This window comes from Vidua chalybeata, chromosome 3, assembly GCF_026979565.1.
Source record: "Vidua chalybeata isolate OUT-0048 chromosome 3, bVidCha1 merged haplotype, whole genome shotgun sequence".
Taxonomy (NCBI): domain Eukaryota; kingdom Metazoa; phylum Chordata; class Aves; order Passeriformes; family Viduidae; genus Vidua; species Vidua chalybeata.
Genome location: NC_071532.1, coordinates 103,878,711 through 103,895,255, shown reverse-complemented (window position 1 = coordinate 103,895,255; position 16,545 = coordinate 103,878,711). Strand labels below are relative to the sequence as shown.

Here is a 16,545-nt window from a genome sequence, read left to right as displayed (position 1 = left end):
TTTCAAAAAATTATAATCAGAGAAACTGTATTATTCTAATTTATTCTAATTGTATTATTCTAATTCTTCTAATAGGTATCTAATTCTTCTAATAAGTATCTGAGATGCAGCTCCTTTAAGAAGTTTCCCTGACATCAGATTAAGAGCCTGGGCTAGTGGGAGGAAGGTAACCTAGAGCTCCTAACCTCATCAGTCCTTTTGAGAACATCCCCTCCTTTAAGAGATGCATCCCAAGAATTTTATATTGTCAAGGGATTCAGGAGAAAAAATTGTTCCCTCATTGGCCTTTGTTGGCAACTCCAGTAAAAATCAGGAAATCCTCCTAAACACTGTTTAAGCTCAGGATTTGGATGAGTGGCATCTGGCCTATCCATTATCATACCTAACACTTGGAAAAACTGACTGTTGGTACTTCCCTGTAGCTGCTAGTATCACCACTCAGAGGAGCAGGAGGGGTGACATTGCAGAATGAGATTGTAATCAGATACACAACTCTGAGATGGGAAGAGGCCTGGAGTATCAAGTAACCTGTGTTCTAGGATCATAGCAGGTTAGGTAAAAGGCAGCAGGATTGTATCAGGTTCAATAGAAGAACGCTGACAGTTAACTTTTGCTATTTTAACAAGGCATTTTAGGGACCAACTCCTAGACCTTTTTAGTCTATGACAGATATCCTGGAACCTTCTGAAAAAATGTGAAGAAAACAGCTTATAATACTTCTCCTTCCCCTAGAGCAGGAAAAAAACAGTTGTGCCTCAAGATAATGGGAAACAACAGTGACTTCATTGTGTTAGGTGTGGGTGAGAGCACAGCCTGTGACTTTTGTGCTGTGACTTTAGAATAACAGAAATTGGTGGAAATGCTGTGGTATAAAATGTAAGGGAACTGAGATCTCACCACCTTTCTGCACACTGCTCCAATGCTGCACTGCCCTCATGAGGCACATTTCCCCTAAGTCCAGCCCGAACATCTCAAGCCACAGCTTGTGACCACTGCTCTGACTTGCCATTACAAAGAAGGGCCCAGGTGGTCTTCACAACTCCACCTTGAACAGCAGGGCCTAACACTAGATACATGATTTCAGGTGCTGAGTCCAAAGAGACAGACTGTTTCCTTGCTCTGCTGGTCACACTTCTCCTAATGTAGCACAGTATGTGGTTTCTTTAATTCCTAGTCAGAGTATCTTGCTGGCACATATGCTCTAGGGTTTTTTGGTTGGTTTCTTTTTTCTTCACTTTGCCACAAAATAAGTTTGTTTTTTTTTTTTCTTTTTTCAGGGGGATCACGGGTAGCACATGGGTGAATGTTGGTACCTGAGTGATGCTGCTTGCATCCTCATCATGAATGGATGGATCCCAGATGACAAGTACATTCTCAATTGAGTAAACTGACAGAGCTTTAAAGCACTTCTCGTCTCATGCCAGGGGGTTTTCTGTGGGAGATGTGGGATGGTTTCTGATACAGAGAAAGGACTGTTGTGACTGTGACCTGGAACTGAAAGAAGGGTGAATACCTGAGTGAAAAAGGGTTTATTTCCTGTGGCTATGGTGAGCCCTTGTTTTATTGATTTAAGAAGCTCTGCAGTCACAGTGGGCAGAACAAGGTGTAAATAATTAAAGGCATTGCCAGGAATGGCTATGGGACTCAGCCTACTATACGAATAATATTTCATTGTCTATCTTTTGCTGCATTTTATCTTGAAATAAGAGATAAGATCCTGAGAAACTGCCCTTTTTGGGATGAAAAATACAAAAGTACATATTCCTTTGGAATCTCTATGTAATGCCAAGGCAAAGCTGAAAAGGAGAAAAACATGTCCCCAGAATTTTAAGGAAACATGAGGAATCATAGCTGTAGTCCATCTCACCTGGACACTTAGCGTCACTCGCATTCTACTCATTGCTCTTTACAGAAGAATATTTTCTGAGCCTTGAAAATCAAGGGAAAAACCATGAGGTGCAGGCAGCCACGTGAAGGAAGGATGTTATCTCAGTTTGCATCCCTGGTAGTTGGAGCAACTTCCAGCAACAACTGGAGGTGTAAAGTGACTCTCTGTAAGAAGCGAGGGTGGTACTTAAAGCGAACCAGTGGGAAATAAAAAATGATGCCACTGAAAATGAACAGGACGATGTAGAGGATCTCTGTTTGGGGTTGATCAATGATGGGAGCTAACACCAGGTACACAGCTGCCATCAGCACAATTATAGGGATGATAATTGGGACCTGTGAAAGCAAAACATCAGCATAAAGACTCATGCAATTCTGGGCCTCTGTGTGTCTGGACAACCCTGGAACTTCTACAGAAGGCTTTTTAGATTAAACCTTTCTGCAACCTGAGGTATTACCTAGAAATACCAATTAATCCAGACATCCTGTTTCCCAGTCTGCCCCACTTCAAGGCTGAACATCCCTGCAAGAGCTACACCACCATATCACACCTTAACCCCTAGTGTTTCCTGCCCTCCTAGACCTGAAGACGCAAACTACTGGGTTTAGTGCCAGGTCTGCTCTTGCATCTAAAAGCCAAGCTGTAGACAAAACACAGAGCAATTGTATCCAAATCAACTGTACCTTAGCACCCTTGCACAAAAAGTTTTATCCATGTGTTGACAGACAGGTGGACAGGCAATCTCAGCGGCAGTTTCTGTAAGCCTGGTCAGAAAGCATTTAAACTTCAATTTGAAGCCACCCTTCCTCAAAGGAGGGTGGCTTGTGCATTTATTAATAATCCTCAGTCACTGAGGAAGCACTGAAGATCAGCTCACTCATGGCATCAGGGGAAGAACACATGACTCTTGATTTCCCTCCTTTTATCTGTTTTGTGGGGAACAAACCTGTCCCTATGTCATCTCAAAGAACTTGGGGCACTCCACCTAAGTTATTTTTCCCTCTGCAAGGTTCTTACACCTGGGCTACCCTCCAAGGAGTGTGCCCAAAGTCTGTGAGCATAAACAGGTGACTGCAATGTTGATCAGAATCATCATTCATTTACCACTTAAATCTTTTAGAAAAAAAGAGGATATGGTAGACATATTTTCATAGTGAGGAGGTAGGGCATTATTAGCTTATCAAGACAGAGAATTCAACTTTGACTTATGCCTGTATGTTCACACTGTCTCACCCCTTGTTGGCTTTGCTGACACAAAACTTGACATTAAAAAAGGAAGGAGAACCACATTGAATCTGTAAGCCACCAGTGCTCACTCTTTTTTCTAAATGTTCTCTTAGTCATTTGAACAATATAGGAAAATATTTGAAGGTTTTCTGTTATTATCTTACCTTGTAAGATCTTGCCAGTTCTGGTTTCTTGATTTTTAAATACAGGAGCCCAGAAATAGTCATTCCATAGAAAAGCCATGCCACAAAACTCAAAGAAAAGAAAAAAAAAAATTAGACAGCATTAAACTTGGGGTGAGATCATCCAGGAATGTCAGTCCTGCCTTGCAGATCCCAGATGTTCATATCTCCAATTAAAAAGGTGAATATTGATATAAATTTAATAGTTCTTCCATTAATTTCCTTTCTAGCATAAACAGTGAGAACTTTAGAATTATCTGAACATTACTGATTAAATGGGGATGAATCACATTCAGTTAAGTCTCTAGTGACAGAGCATTCATGCATTGCAAAGGTGCTGTTTCCCAATCTCTTCTTTCTTCCCTCCTCCTCTCCCCAGTATTGGTTAGAAAGCAATAGCCCAGGCTCAAAAAGATAATGCAAGAAAATACTTATAAAAAATGTAAAACCCAGGAGCACAGGGGATGCAAACAGAAACCCTACACACACATACCTGAAAAAGTTCACGATGCTGGTGAAGCTCCCTGATATTATCATTATTAAAGACATCGCAGACGTAAACAGGAGAGCAGGGGAGGGCGTGAGGCGTCGCACATGAGCCATGGACAGAATGTCTGGCTGAAAAACAAAGCAAAGCCCTGTATCATCATTTCATGGACTCAGAGGTCCTTACTCATCCCCCTCAGCTGCTGGTGGGAGCTTTGCCTGCAGCCAGAGCCACCCATAATCACCAAATAAGCGTCATATAAAAACAGCCCAACTCCAAGGAGTGTAAATACAGGAAACTCCTCCAAGGGTATCAGTGTCTCATATCAAATCAGGGTTTCATATCAAATATGCTCAGTTTGAGCAGGCAAAATGAGGTTTTCAAACTACTGATGTGCCAGAATGAGTCAAATTAGAGCTTTCCTGACCACCATCAGGACCTTTGCCAAGGGCCCATTCTTCTGCCCTCTGTCACGTCTCTCTCGGACTTGACTTCTCTTGGGATGACTGGAAAATGAGACAAGGACTACTCCTGAAACATTTATGTAAATAAAAATTAAACCAGGATTTCCTTCAGGATTAGTAGCCTCTTTATTGTTTGTTTCATTGGGAAAGTTTAATGAGAAAGGCTGCTTTTTAATTTAATTTAATTTAATTTAATTTAATTTAATTTTATTTTATTTTATTTTATTTTATTTTATTTTATTTTTAATTCCCAACCAAAATATCATGCAAGGACCTTTGCTAGATATGAATGTCTGAGAAATGGCATAAGCATTCAGCTCATAGTCTGGTATGGTCAGATTCAGACCATTTGTGCACTTCTCAGCACAGAGCTTGCCATGATAGAGTAGGCACTATCCTCAGAGAGAGAAGATGAGGAACCAGTAACCACCAAAACCAGTAACCACCAAAACCAGCAACCACCAGTACAGTCATTTCCACCAACCTGGTCGTTCACATGCATAAAAGATTCCCTGCTATGAACCAGGAGTGGAGCTGGTGTGGAATCATAGATTCATAGAACGATTTGGGTTGGAAGGGACCTTAAAGATTATCTAATTCCAACATCCTGCTGTAGGGAGGGGACACCTTTCACTAGACCCAGCTGCTCAGAGCCCCATCAAGCCTGGCCTCAAACTTCCAGAGACTGGTCATCCGCAACATCTCTGTGCAACCTATTTCAGTGCCTTCACACCTGAGGACTGACATGCCAGATGTTGTGGGTGGGAAGGACCAAAAAAAGCAGAGAGATTCAGGAGGAACACAAGAGGCCTGCTCAAAACAGAGGACAAACGCACTTCAGCCTTTTTTCTCCTCTTTGTGGAGCAGTGTGGTTAAGTGTGTGTGGAGGTGTACCTGTGAGTGAGGGGGTCTGTATCAGCAGCTGGGATGTGACAGCAACCTTGGGGGCTTGTTTGCCCAGATACCAGCAACTGGAGAGACTGGGATCCAGGGGCTGAGTATCTGAACCCAGCTGCTGGAAGGACCCACACTGTACATAAGATTTATATGTATTTCTCACTAATAGACCCCTGATCAGCCAGACAGGGAATGAAAGGCCCTTGGTGTTGTTAGTGCTGGTGTTTGTGTGAGCCCCAGGTATGTCTGTATGTGGAGCTCTATGTTCCTTGCTGGCTCTGTATGTATATGTACAGCTATACATGTATGTATAGCTGTATATAAATGTTTGATACCTGTGTTTGGCTGTGTGTGTGGCTACTGAACTAATTGGTTGGACCAGGGAGGAGGGAGCTGCAGCAGCCTGACCTCCACTGGGTTACCAGATTTGGCCCACCTAACAAAACCAATGCTAGGAGAGTTGTGAGGCTTTGTGTCACCTTGTAATTGCTACGAAGCTTGAAGACCAGAGATATACTATGCTGCATCTAAGCTGGACTACCCATGTGAAGGCTGGATCACCCCTGAGACCAATCTGTATAGTCAGTATAATAGCTGCAAAAGCAGCTGGCTGGTGCTGGGCTACCTTCCCAGTGCGAGCAATGGTGCCTTACACCACACAAGCATGGCCAGGTTCTCCTTTCCTGGCAGGTATATTGACTGGGTCACCCCACAGCTTGTGCCGGGTGCTCTAATGCACAGTATTTGAGTGGTTCATTTCAAAGCTGTTCTTAGAATTCAGGCTAGCTGTGAATATGTTCATATGAATATGCTTTTGGAAGCACCTGATTGAAGGAGAAAGCCCAGAGACAACATACACTTTACATTTGAAAGAGATGGGAATTAATGAGCAAGGAACAAACCCCTTGAAGAGCCATCACTCTGCCAGCTGAACATACACAGTGTTTTCCTCTCTGCTTTAGTGTCACAAGAAGGTGAAGTTGCTCAAAGCAAGCTAGACCCCTTTCTTTGTGCTTACCAAATGGCCCTCCCTGGCAGCAATGTAGCACACGCGGCCTCCGCTGAAGAAAGTGCCGTTCGATGAACCAAACGTAGACAGGGCCACCGACAGGGAGATGAGCCATGCCCAGCTGCCCAGGACTTTGTCCCTGAGGTGGGAAAGAATTCACAGCATAAGATGCAGTTCATAGAGGTATTGAATACTCACTGTAGAGCCAGACAGGTTACATCCCTCCATTATTTCTGTATTTTACAGAATCTTTTTCCAAAGTCTTTCTAAAGATTTAAAATCTTCTTGCAATTCCCATATATTAGTGACCAGTAAGTTTGTCTTGTCTGACAGCTTTTCTTCCTGCTATATATATTCTATCCACACTGCGATGGTGTACAAAGAGGTCACAACAGGCAAAACCACCTTTTTGTGTACTGATGCTGTGGCAAAACACCTGAAGATACTGCTATCACAACCAATAAGATTAGCTTGGATATCACAGAAAAACTGTTCCTATGACACTGGAAGAAATATTCTGCATTACAACCTCTTCCTGAATATGCATAGGATTTTAACCCTTCAATCCCATATGCACCTATTACTGCTCTTCTGTGAATCTGACTTAAGCCAAAAAAATTGTTTGAATTTCAGATGTTTGGTTCTACAACATGTTCAGACATTTCTGTTTCGTTTTCTACTTAACAGAAGAAGTACCAGAGTTACAGAGTTCAAGGTAAACATTTGGAAGGAATCCTAATTTTCTCACCTGAAAATGAATATTGTCTTCTAGAATGAAGCAGCATTAAGAGTATTAACTGAGTAATAAATGCTGGTGTTTGGGGTAATTATCACATACACAAACACTGTTTATCTAACTGGCAAAAATCCAAAACTCAAGTGTTTTTTTAGATCACTTTATTTACAAGCAAACTGAAACCTGTGGTTGCTGTTAAATCACTGTCATCAAAGAAACACTGGGAAGAGTCTCCTGAGCTCCTTTTGTGGCTGCACCTCTCACCACTGAACAATATTTCTTTCTGGCAGTTTTCCTCTTATATAGGGAATAAATAGATTAAATAAATAAATTTAAATGTGACAAGTCCTTCTCTGGTTTCTTTATACTCCTCTCATTCTTTATTAATGGCCTGAATAGCTGCATGTCTTGCTTGTGAGCCACAACCTTCACCTCCTCAGACTGGCTCCCTACCTGTTCCCCAGCCTTTGAGTGCTCAGCTTTCCTGTCATTAGTTCAATATTTCTTCCTGAATTGCACTCTTGGGTGAAAAAGTTAATCAGGAAGGAAAAGGAGATGTGTTACAAAGGAGGAAGCTCACAAATAACTTGTTAATTAGGAATGATGGGAAAGGAAGTGCAGGGAAAGTTCATGACACTGCAGCTTAGTGAGGCTTTGTGACATGCTCAAACAAAGCACTAGACCTTTAAAAGCTACTCATAATGACGTGAAAGGCTGTTAGAGAACACATCCAGCAAGAGCTCAGTCAGATCTTCAAATGGGAGATCTTGTGAAATGCACACAGAAGCTGCTACTGACTTTTTGGAAGAGCAGTACATAATCTGTGGATACACTGTGTCATCATTTCTGCCAGACAACTCATTTAGGGCTATCAGGGATTCTGTGTCTTTGGAAATATTTAGACTAAGGCTGGATGTTCTGGTGGAAGACCATTGATGGTGTCTATAGCTCTCATGATGGTCCCTTCCTTCTCTTCCTAAATTCCTTATCTTGTACAGAAACTGTTTAATGTCACCAAATACTTCAGGTTGAAGGTAGAAATTGTTTCTGTGCAGCTCTGGAGAAACACAAGCCAATTGAAGTTACAGTTACCAAAGGCTACCCAACCTGTATAACAGCTCTCAAAGGTGTTGTTGAGATCAATGCCATCTTCCATATCCCCACAGATGGAGAAACTGAGACAAAAGACTCTGGTCTGCTCTAAATTCCAGGTGCCAAGTAGACAGGATTCAGCCAGTTGACTCCTGCCTCACTCCCAACACACTGCCTCTGCATAAGCAGGGCAGCACATTGCCCTCCTCATTTCCCTGGAAATATCAAAAATGTGTGTCCCCAAGTCTGGATATGTACCCTCACTGCATTCTCAGTGCCTGTGGGGAGTGACCTTCACCTCTCCTTTATGGGCATTTTCCATGAGGTAAAACATGAGTTGGGGGAGTTACAGGTTCCCAGTGTAAACAAAGGGAATGAGGAGTAAGGAATATGCCATCTTGGCAGCCTAGATGCACCTTGGAGACCATGGACAGCTGGAGCTGTTCAGCCTTCGCCTCACAGAACCACAGAATTACAGAATCATAGAACAGTTTGGAATGGACCTTGAAGATCATCCTCTTCCAAGCCCCTGCCATGGGCAGGGACACCTTCCACTACACCAGGCTGCTCAAAGCCCCCTCCAACCTCACCTTGAATGTTTCCAGGGATGGGGCATCCACAGCTTCTCTAGGCAACCTGTGCCTGTGCCTCATCACTCTCACAGTAAATAATTTCTTCCTTATGTCTAAGCTAAACCTACTCTCTTTCAAACTGAAGCCATTCGTGCTTGTTCTACTTCTACATGCCCTTGTAAAAACTTCCCTTCCAGCTCTCTTATAGCCCCTTTAGGCACTGGAAAGTGCTGTAAGGTCTCCCTGGAGCTTTCTCTCTTCCAGGCTGAACAGTCCAGCTCTCTCAGACAGCAATGTGCTTCAGTCCTCTGAACATCTTTGTCACCCTCTTCTTCTCTGTAACATGGCCTGACAGGTCCTCCTGGCCTGACCAGTGCAGTGCTACCATTCCCTCTGGGAATAACATTTAAATCTCCTGAAACTCAGGTGAGAACCAGTGTTTCTCAGGGCTGCGTTGCCCATGTTGCCCCATGCAGAGCTCACCCCCAGGTGACGGCCACAGCTCCTGAAGACAGCAGCTCAGAGGGAGTCATGGCTGCCAAGTAGCTCACATTTACCAGCAAATACAGGCATGTAACCAAAGGAATGGCAATCATCAGAGCTCTGGGAAGGGTCACCTAGAAAAGGGATGACAGCAGTGTTAGGTGCAGCACTGTGCTTTTTTTGTTTGGTTTGGTTTTGCCACCACCCACGTCTCTCATTCAAATTCCTCCACTCCCTAAACTTTTCCTCAGAACAAGACATAGATCCAGATTCACATGGCAGCTTTCACACCAGTCTTGTACAGTTCTAAAGTTAGTCTTAAAAACCCCACAACCAACCTAACAAAATAAATCAAACAAAAAGAACCCACCAAATCTTATTTAAAAGATTTTGGTTTGTAGCTGCCCAAGATGTCTTTTGCATACTTCTTGATTATTTTAATATTGATTTATTTGTTATTAGTATGTTGTGTCTCCTGGTGTGCTGCAACTTCCCATAAACACCTCACTGCCATGGACAAAGTTCCAATGTACTGCATCACATTTAACTACTCTACAGTTTAAATCAAAACAGGGGTTTGATCTCAAAATCTTAAAGGGGATTTACTCTAGGAAGGAAATATTTCTTTTTTCTTAGTGGCAGGATTGTGTATTAGAACACCACAGGAACATTTTAAGACTCAATAAAATCAGCAGTGTCTTATGCAACTGAAAATAGTGGGAAATGGCAATTATGCATCTAAGAACCTGAAATACCAATTTTTGCATTCCCCATTCTCAACACAGGGCAAGATACAGCAATTCCTAATGCTGTATCCCTTCCCCACTCTGGAAGGGCCTGAATATCAGTGCTCACAATCCTGTGGGAGAGAGTGGCCCTGGGATTTTTGCTGCCATTTAGGTTAATATTTAACTGTGTAATTGCATTTAATCTGTTGGATCTTGTGTGCTGCACTGGTACAAAGCACACTCCATAAACTCTGCACTCACACAACTCTTGCAAAGTAAGAGTTGTTCACTGCTGCAGTGTTTGATCTGTGAAAGTGGGTAACATGGCACAGAGAAGGTAATGTGAGATGCAGATGAGCTACTTCAGTGCCTATAGCATGGACTGCACAATGCTAAAATATGGATGTCTAAAGACAGGGATCATTCACAGAGTTAGATTCCTTTTCCAGTGAGGCTTGGCTTGCTCTGAAGTTGCCCCTCAATGCAACAGGGAGAGATGAAGTAGTTTTCTAAAGCATACATTATGGATCAAGTCTTTCAGAAAATATATGTTGTTAAGAATCCTTTATGGATTATAGCAGTGAGTGTTTTTCTGAATAAATCTAGGTGTCTACAGTGAGATCCTCTAAACACTAAGAAAAAACTTCATCCCCAAAGCATCCAAGTGCTGCCTAATAATTTCTTTCCAGTCAATGGGTTAATTTAGGACTTTTATAGGACCACAAGATGGTTTGGATTGGAAGGAACCGTAAAGATTATCTAGTTCTAACCTCCATGCAATGAGCAGGGGTTCCTTCCACTACACTAGGTTGCTCAAAGCCCCACAAAAGCTGGCTTTGAACACTTCTGGGGATGGGGCATCCACAACATCTCTTGTGTCAGTGTCTCACCACCCTCACTATAAAACCCTTGATTTCCACTCTTAACACAATCACAGATAGAATCAAATATATTAACAGCAGGATTAAGTAAGTAAAACCCAGCTTGCTTGCTCATTCACTCACCTCAGGCTTCCTCAGTTCCTCAGTTACATAATTTAGGTTGTTCCATCCATCATAGGACCAGAGTCCCTGGTAAAACGCCACTCCAACTGCTCCAATACCTGCAGTCGTGCCTTGAAAACCATTCTGAAAACTCTGAGTTTGTCCCTTGGCAAGCAGCACCAACCCACCTACCACGATCACCAACAAAGCCAAGAGTTTGGCAGCTGTGAAAATGTTCATAACAGATGTTGCCAGCCTCACATTGAGACTGTTGATGATAGCTAAAATCAGGATGCAGGCAGCAGCTGTACATTTGACGGCAACCTGTGGAGATGAGCATCCTGGATAGAACGGCGCAATGGCGTACTCAGCAAAGCTCAGACAGACAGCAGCCAAACCAGCTGGTCTCACCAGGATGACAGAAGTGTAGGCAAAAATGAAAGCAGGAAAGGAACCAAAAATCCTCAAAATGTAAATATATTCTCCTCCAGACTCTTTAATTATTGTTCCAAGCTCAGCATATGACAAGGCTCCAAACATGGCCAGGAGACCACAAGCTGCCCAGATCAGCAGGCTGCTGGCAGGGTTCCCCATGTGATGTAGTACCCACTCAGGGGACATAAAGATCCCCGAGCCTATCATGGTACCTGCAATTAATGACACACTGCTAATCAGGCCGACCTCTTGTTTCAGTCTTAACTTCTCCTTCCCTTCACTCAGATCTGTGGATGAATGGAGTGGATCTGTTGCCTTCCTCTCCCTCATTATGGAAATGTGAAGAGATAGAAGTTGTTGTAAGGACAGAATCTGAAAAAGGATTAAGGCATTTGAATAAGGACTACCTCAGGCTTTAAGGTTTAGTTAATAATTACAAAAGTCACACTGAATGCTGTTGAGAAGCACAAACCTATCTTCGGCATTTCACATTCTTTCATTACCCATCTTATCTTGGTAATTTATTATGCCAAGTTTGATTATCCCTGAATCTCATTGCAAGCAATGGTAATGGATAGTATCCAGCACCACCTCAAAATCACTCAGCATATTGCTGGACTGTGATCCTGGTTATCTCTCCTTTAAATCATGCCCCAAACAGCATCTGAAATAAGGATCAGGTAAGCAAAGTCCCCATGCAAATCTGTACTTTATTCCTTGCTGAAAAGTCAAGGTTCAAGCACTCACTTCAGTGCTCAATCATGTTTACATTCTTCACCATAACATGATCAAACGAACAAGTCTGCTGGCCAACATGCTAAGGCTTTGCTCAACAGGGAACATTTCCAGTGTCTTGATCAAAGAAACAGGTTTTGCTAAAACAGTCCAGAGACTCTTTTTCTGTACAGTAGTAGGGGGCAATATGGGCTTTTTCCAATTTTAGGAAGTGGAGGCGGAGAAGCATGAAAAGGCTGCAATTACAGTTTTCCAGGGCCTTTTTACCATTTACATAAGGTGTGCACACTCCTACCAGACCACAATCTTCAGAGCACTTTGTCACACCTCATCGTATACGCATTTCAATGCACACATGACAGAAACATGGTACAAGCTTTTGAAGTTACCCCTGACCCTTACTTAGATATCTAACACATAAAATTCCAGACCTTGAGGCAGGTTCTGCTATAAATATGACAGTTACAGGGAGACCTTTCTCTGCCCTTCATGACAACCACAGACCTTGAATCTTTAAAACTATCTGTCCTCAAATATTTGAGCTAAAAAAAGCATGACTATAAACAGACCCACTGTTTCTCTAAAAATTCCTTCTAAATAATTTAGACTTCTCTTTCTTTGCCTTTTTGTAAAAAAAAAAAAATCTAACTAGCTTTGCAGTTCTATGTAAGAAGGTAACTCTTGGACCCTTAACAAAACTCGTGGGCCCACAAGAAAAACACCATATACAAGTCATATAGTTTCTCATCCTAAGGCAAATAAAGGTGCTCAAATTTTATCATCAGGTTGAAAGACTTTAAGTTCTCTAAAGAAGAAAGAATCTCTCAAATCTCATTAAAAAGTAGAGGGGTTTAGAGTATAAATGTTACTATTAGATTAAGGAAATAATGAACAATTTTGATGGGTTTCATAAAGGACTTCAGAAGCTATTCCTAATACCACCTCTCTAGTATTCACTAGGAAATGGATGCCAGCTGGTTTTCTCCTAATTTCAAAGTCCCTTATGGAAATTCACAGTTAATCAAGGGGTAGTTGTAACAAAAGCAAAAGCTTATACTTTATCGGTCAAATAGGTTTTTTAAGCTTTCCCAGCAAAGGTGTACTTTCTGAGAATAAACCTTGTACTGCAAGAGTGCAAATGAACACATTTCAAGTTAATGGTTTGCAAAGTGGTTGAGAACTTGGAGAGAGGCATCCCAGTAATGCAGACTATTTTGGTTTGCTTTTACTAAGTGACAGTGCTCTTCTTGTCTGGTTTAGCTATTTGTAGTGTATTCTTCTTTAAATTGCAAATGACACTGTAAGGCGATGCTGGAATCCTTCAGGGGTCCAAAGGTCTGGGTTTTTTCCTGCACTACTGACACTCCTGTGTGCATCAATACATGTATTATGTATACCAATAATTATTGAAAACAAAGGCACAAAATATGATTAAATCAACGCTAAAGGAAAATTTCATATGACTACAGGCAATTAAGTATCCTTCTAGTAAAGCTATACATATACTTCTCTAACTCTTCTCCTGTTTTAATGAAGGAACTTCTGTTCTGAAGTGTAAATGCAAAGTTCTTGGAGGGGATTTTTTCCAAACCCTTAGCGTTCCTGCTCCTAGAAATGAATAACTTTTAATCTAATGTTGTAGGAAAAAAAATAGAATGTCTTCAAACTTTATTATGTCAAAAAAAATTCTGTAAGGCCCCTCATATAATGAGAATTAATTAGCTGGTATGTCAATAGCACCAGTCAGTTCCTAGAGGGAAGTCTATTTCCGATCCCAGATTAATTGTTACTCAGTTCTAACTGCTTCCACCTAAAGTAATAAGGAATCTAATTAATAATGATAAGAACTTGAGGCTATTCCTGTGGAAGTTAAGGTAGTCTGATTGCTTCGGATTTTTTTTCCATTGTCTTGTTCTTTTTTTGACTGATATTAGCAGTAAGGAGCAGCCTCAGATAGAAGAAGCAGCAGATAGCTTAGTCAAATGAATTGTCACAATTATAATTTGTCAAAACTGAGTATGGAAAAGGGCAACTCACTGCTCCCTTCCCAAAGGGAGAGGTATAAGTAGGAGCAAAAAATACAAGTTCCGCCTTCTCCTCGTGTGGAGTAGCAGAGCTTTGCTGCTCAACCTGTCTCCTAATACATCCCCTACCTGAACAATTCTCACTTACCTTTGACACTGCAATGGGTGGTTGCCATCTACTGGTCCCGAGCAATAATGCGACATGGCTCAATCCACGGTTTTTTTTGATATTTTGCATTCCTGGCTGAAAAGAAAGCCTACTGTAAGTATTACTCCTTCAACATTACAATAGCACAAATAGACTATATTCGAGCTGTGAATGAACAGTCTCCTTAATGTCTTCATGGTTTTTTTTTTCATCTCAGGAGGACTAGAGAAAACCAATTTGAAGTAAAGGTCAATGTCAGTGGTAAAAACTAGGCAAAACATGTGGGCAAATATTTTGCAATATTTAATTTTAGGTCCCAGAAGTGATATTTGGAACACAGTTACGGGCTTGGTTTCCCTGTCCCATGCTTGGAAAAGAGTTACAAATCTCTAGATGGGATTAAAAATAACAAAAAACTCACCAAACAACAAACATCAAGTTGGATGAGAGGTACTAGAGGTTAGAGAATTCATCCAGGATGGGGGTTTGATGGCCTTCTCTATTTAAGAATATGGAAACCCACAAATTCAGCTTGAATACTCTCACCTCCAAAATGCAAAATTTGAACTGCAGTTGCAGGCAGATCCTGATGCCTATGCTTGCCATATAAGTAGAGATGCCTGACTGAAAACAGAGAGGAAATAAAGGCCAGGAAAGTGGAGCTCTGAAATACACCTTGAGCCCAGAAGAAAAATTGGGGCAGAGAGACAACACACCCCAGATGTCCTGTGTGAAAACAGACAAAGGAAAGAGGACTCACTGAGATGTATCTGCCTGGGGAATGGGTGCCCCATGTGTTTGACTCTAATGCTCTACATGCTGAGTGTATCCTGGCTCTTCTCACATCTGAGCCTTGAAAGAGTGCAGCTTTGGCCCTCCACCCCACTGGAGATGGCCTGGACCCACCAGCTTCTTTCATTATGTGCCATGGGGCCAGTAGTGTGTGGCTGCCCCCAAAGCAACAGTGCCCCTGGCATAAAAACCAGGGCTTCTTGTGCAGCAGAGCTCTGGCTGGGATTTTAAAAATGCCAATGTGAGCTGCAGCTAGCAAAACAAAAACAAACTCGGGCGACTGGGAGTAGGATGGTGGGGTAGAAATGACATTTCTGAGGATGCAGGATATCCCTAGGGTTCACAACAAGAATCATCACTAAAAAGGAGCTTGTTTATATTTAGAGTAACTGCCTTTCCCTGTCATGTTACAATAGCGGATCTGAAGTTGGGGGGTTAAGAGTGAATCTTAAATGGCCACAAGCTGCACCAAAGAAAGTCCACGTTGGATATCATGAAAAATTTTTTCACCCTTTTTTTGAAAAGGTGGTTAAGCATTGGAATGGGCTGCAGAGGGAAATGGTGGAGTCACCATCCCTGGTGGTGACTAATAAACAACTGGTTGTGGCACTTAGTGCTAGGGTTTAGTTGGCATGGTGGTATTTGGTCAAAGGTTGGACTTGATGGTCTTGGAGGTCCAACCTTAATGATTCTATGATTTTATGATACTAGCTGCTCTAGAAGATGCTGGTGGAGTAAGATGAAACACTGATGAAATGAGAACCACAGCTGAAAAGAAATAATTACAACTTAGGAAAAGTACTGATCCCACTGCTGCTTGCACAGGTTGAGTTAATCTATCAAGTGCTATTGGTACTTTTTCTTTCAGCAACTGAGGGAAATTATACCAATTTCTTCCTGCATTCTGTATTTCCTGGGTTTATAGCTATATATATATATATATATATATATATATATATATATATATATATACACAATATGTGTATATATACACACAATCTGTCCTGTTTTCTTTTCCTAGCAATTTAGCATTAATAATTTATTTGCATTAGTTTGTACTCTTAAGAACTCCTTTTAAATGTTGGAATTAAGTGTCATTTATTTATGAAGTTTAAATCAAGATTAGATTATCTTGTCCTATACAAAGTCTTTATCAAATGAATGCTATCATTACCAGAAAACAAATAAACATTTTCATGAAAACTGTCTAGCAAACAGGATTAAAAATAGAACTTAAACATGCCAAAATTCTATTTAATCACTGAAATGCATTCCTGTATTTCTGAGTAGATGCACAGTAATACCTTCACTAACACAAGATAGTTTTGTTATTTTTAAGATAAACTTTTACAATACATGCTTACAGCTTAAACTGTAAATCTATATTCATTCTCTTAGGTAGCATTCTATAATAAAATAGTTTTCTTTGTACAATTCCTGTCAGAAACATCATAATGACATTGACCCAGATAATTCCAGTTGTCCTCAGGTGAAAAGGGAACACAGTAACTGCAGGAACTAAACTGAATTCCTGAAAAACTTTACAAAAACTGATCCCTATTTTTGAATGGAACCCTGGACCAGAAGTGACATTTAGGGCACATAGAAGGCAGCTCCCTTCCCCAGCCTGTCCCACTGCTGCCACTTCTTCCCAATAACCCTG

The 16,545-nt window shown here is 41.4% G+C and overlaps 1 protein-coding gene across 1 annotated transcript; it reads right to left on the bottom strand.

The window, feature by feature from the left end:
• Nucleotides 1-1,989: 1,989 nt before the first annotated feature.
• Nucleotides 1,990-14,152, bottom strand: LOC128785753 (b(0,+)-type amino acid transporter 1-like). The gene is made up of 7 exons (XM_053938558.1): nucleotides 14,091-14,152; nucleotides 10,770-11,555; nucleotides 9,038-9,171; nucleotides 6,164-6,293; nucleotides 3,791-3,915; nucleotides 3,280-3,367; nucleotides 1,990-2,223 (listed from the first exon to the last, which is right to left on the bottom strand). The coding sequence occupies exons 2-7, from the start codon at nucleotides 11,511-11,513 to the stop codon at nucleotides 1,990-1,992; spliced, it is 1,455 nt and encodes a 484-aa protein (XP_053794533.1). The 5' UTR covers nucleotides 11,514-11,555; nucleotides 14,091-14,152.
• Between the last annotated feature and the right edge of the window lie 2,393 nt (nucleotides 14,153-16,545).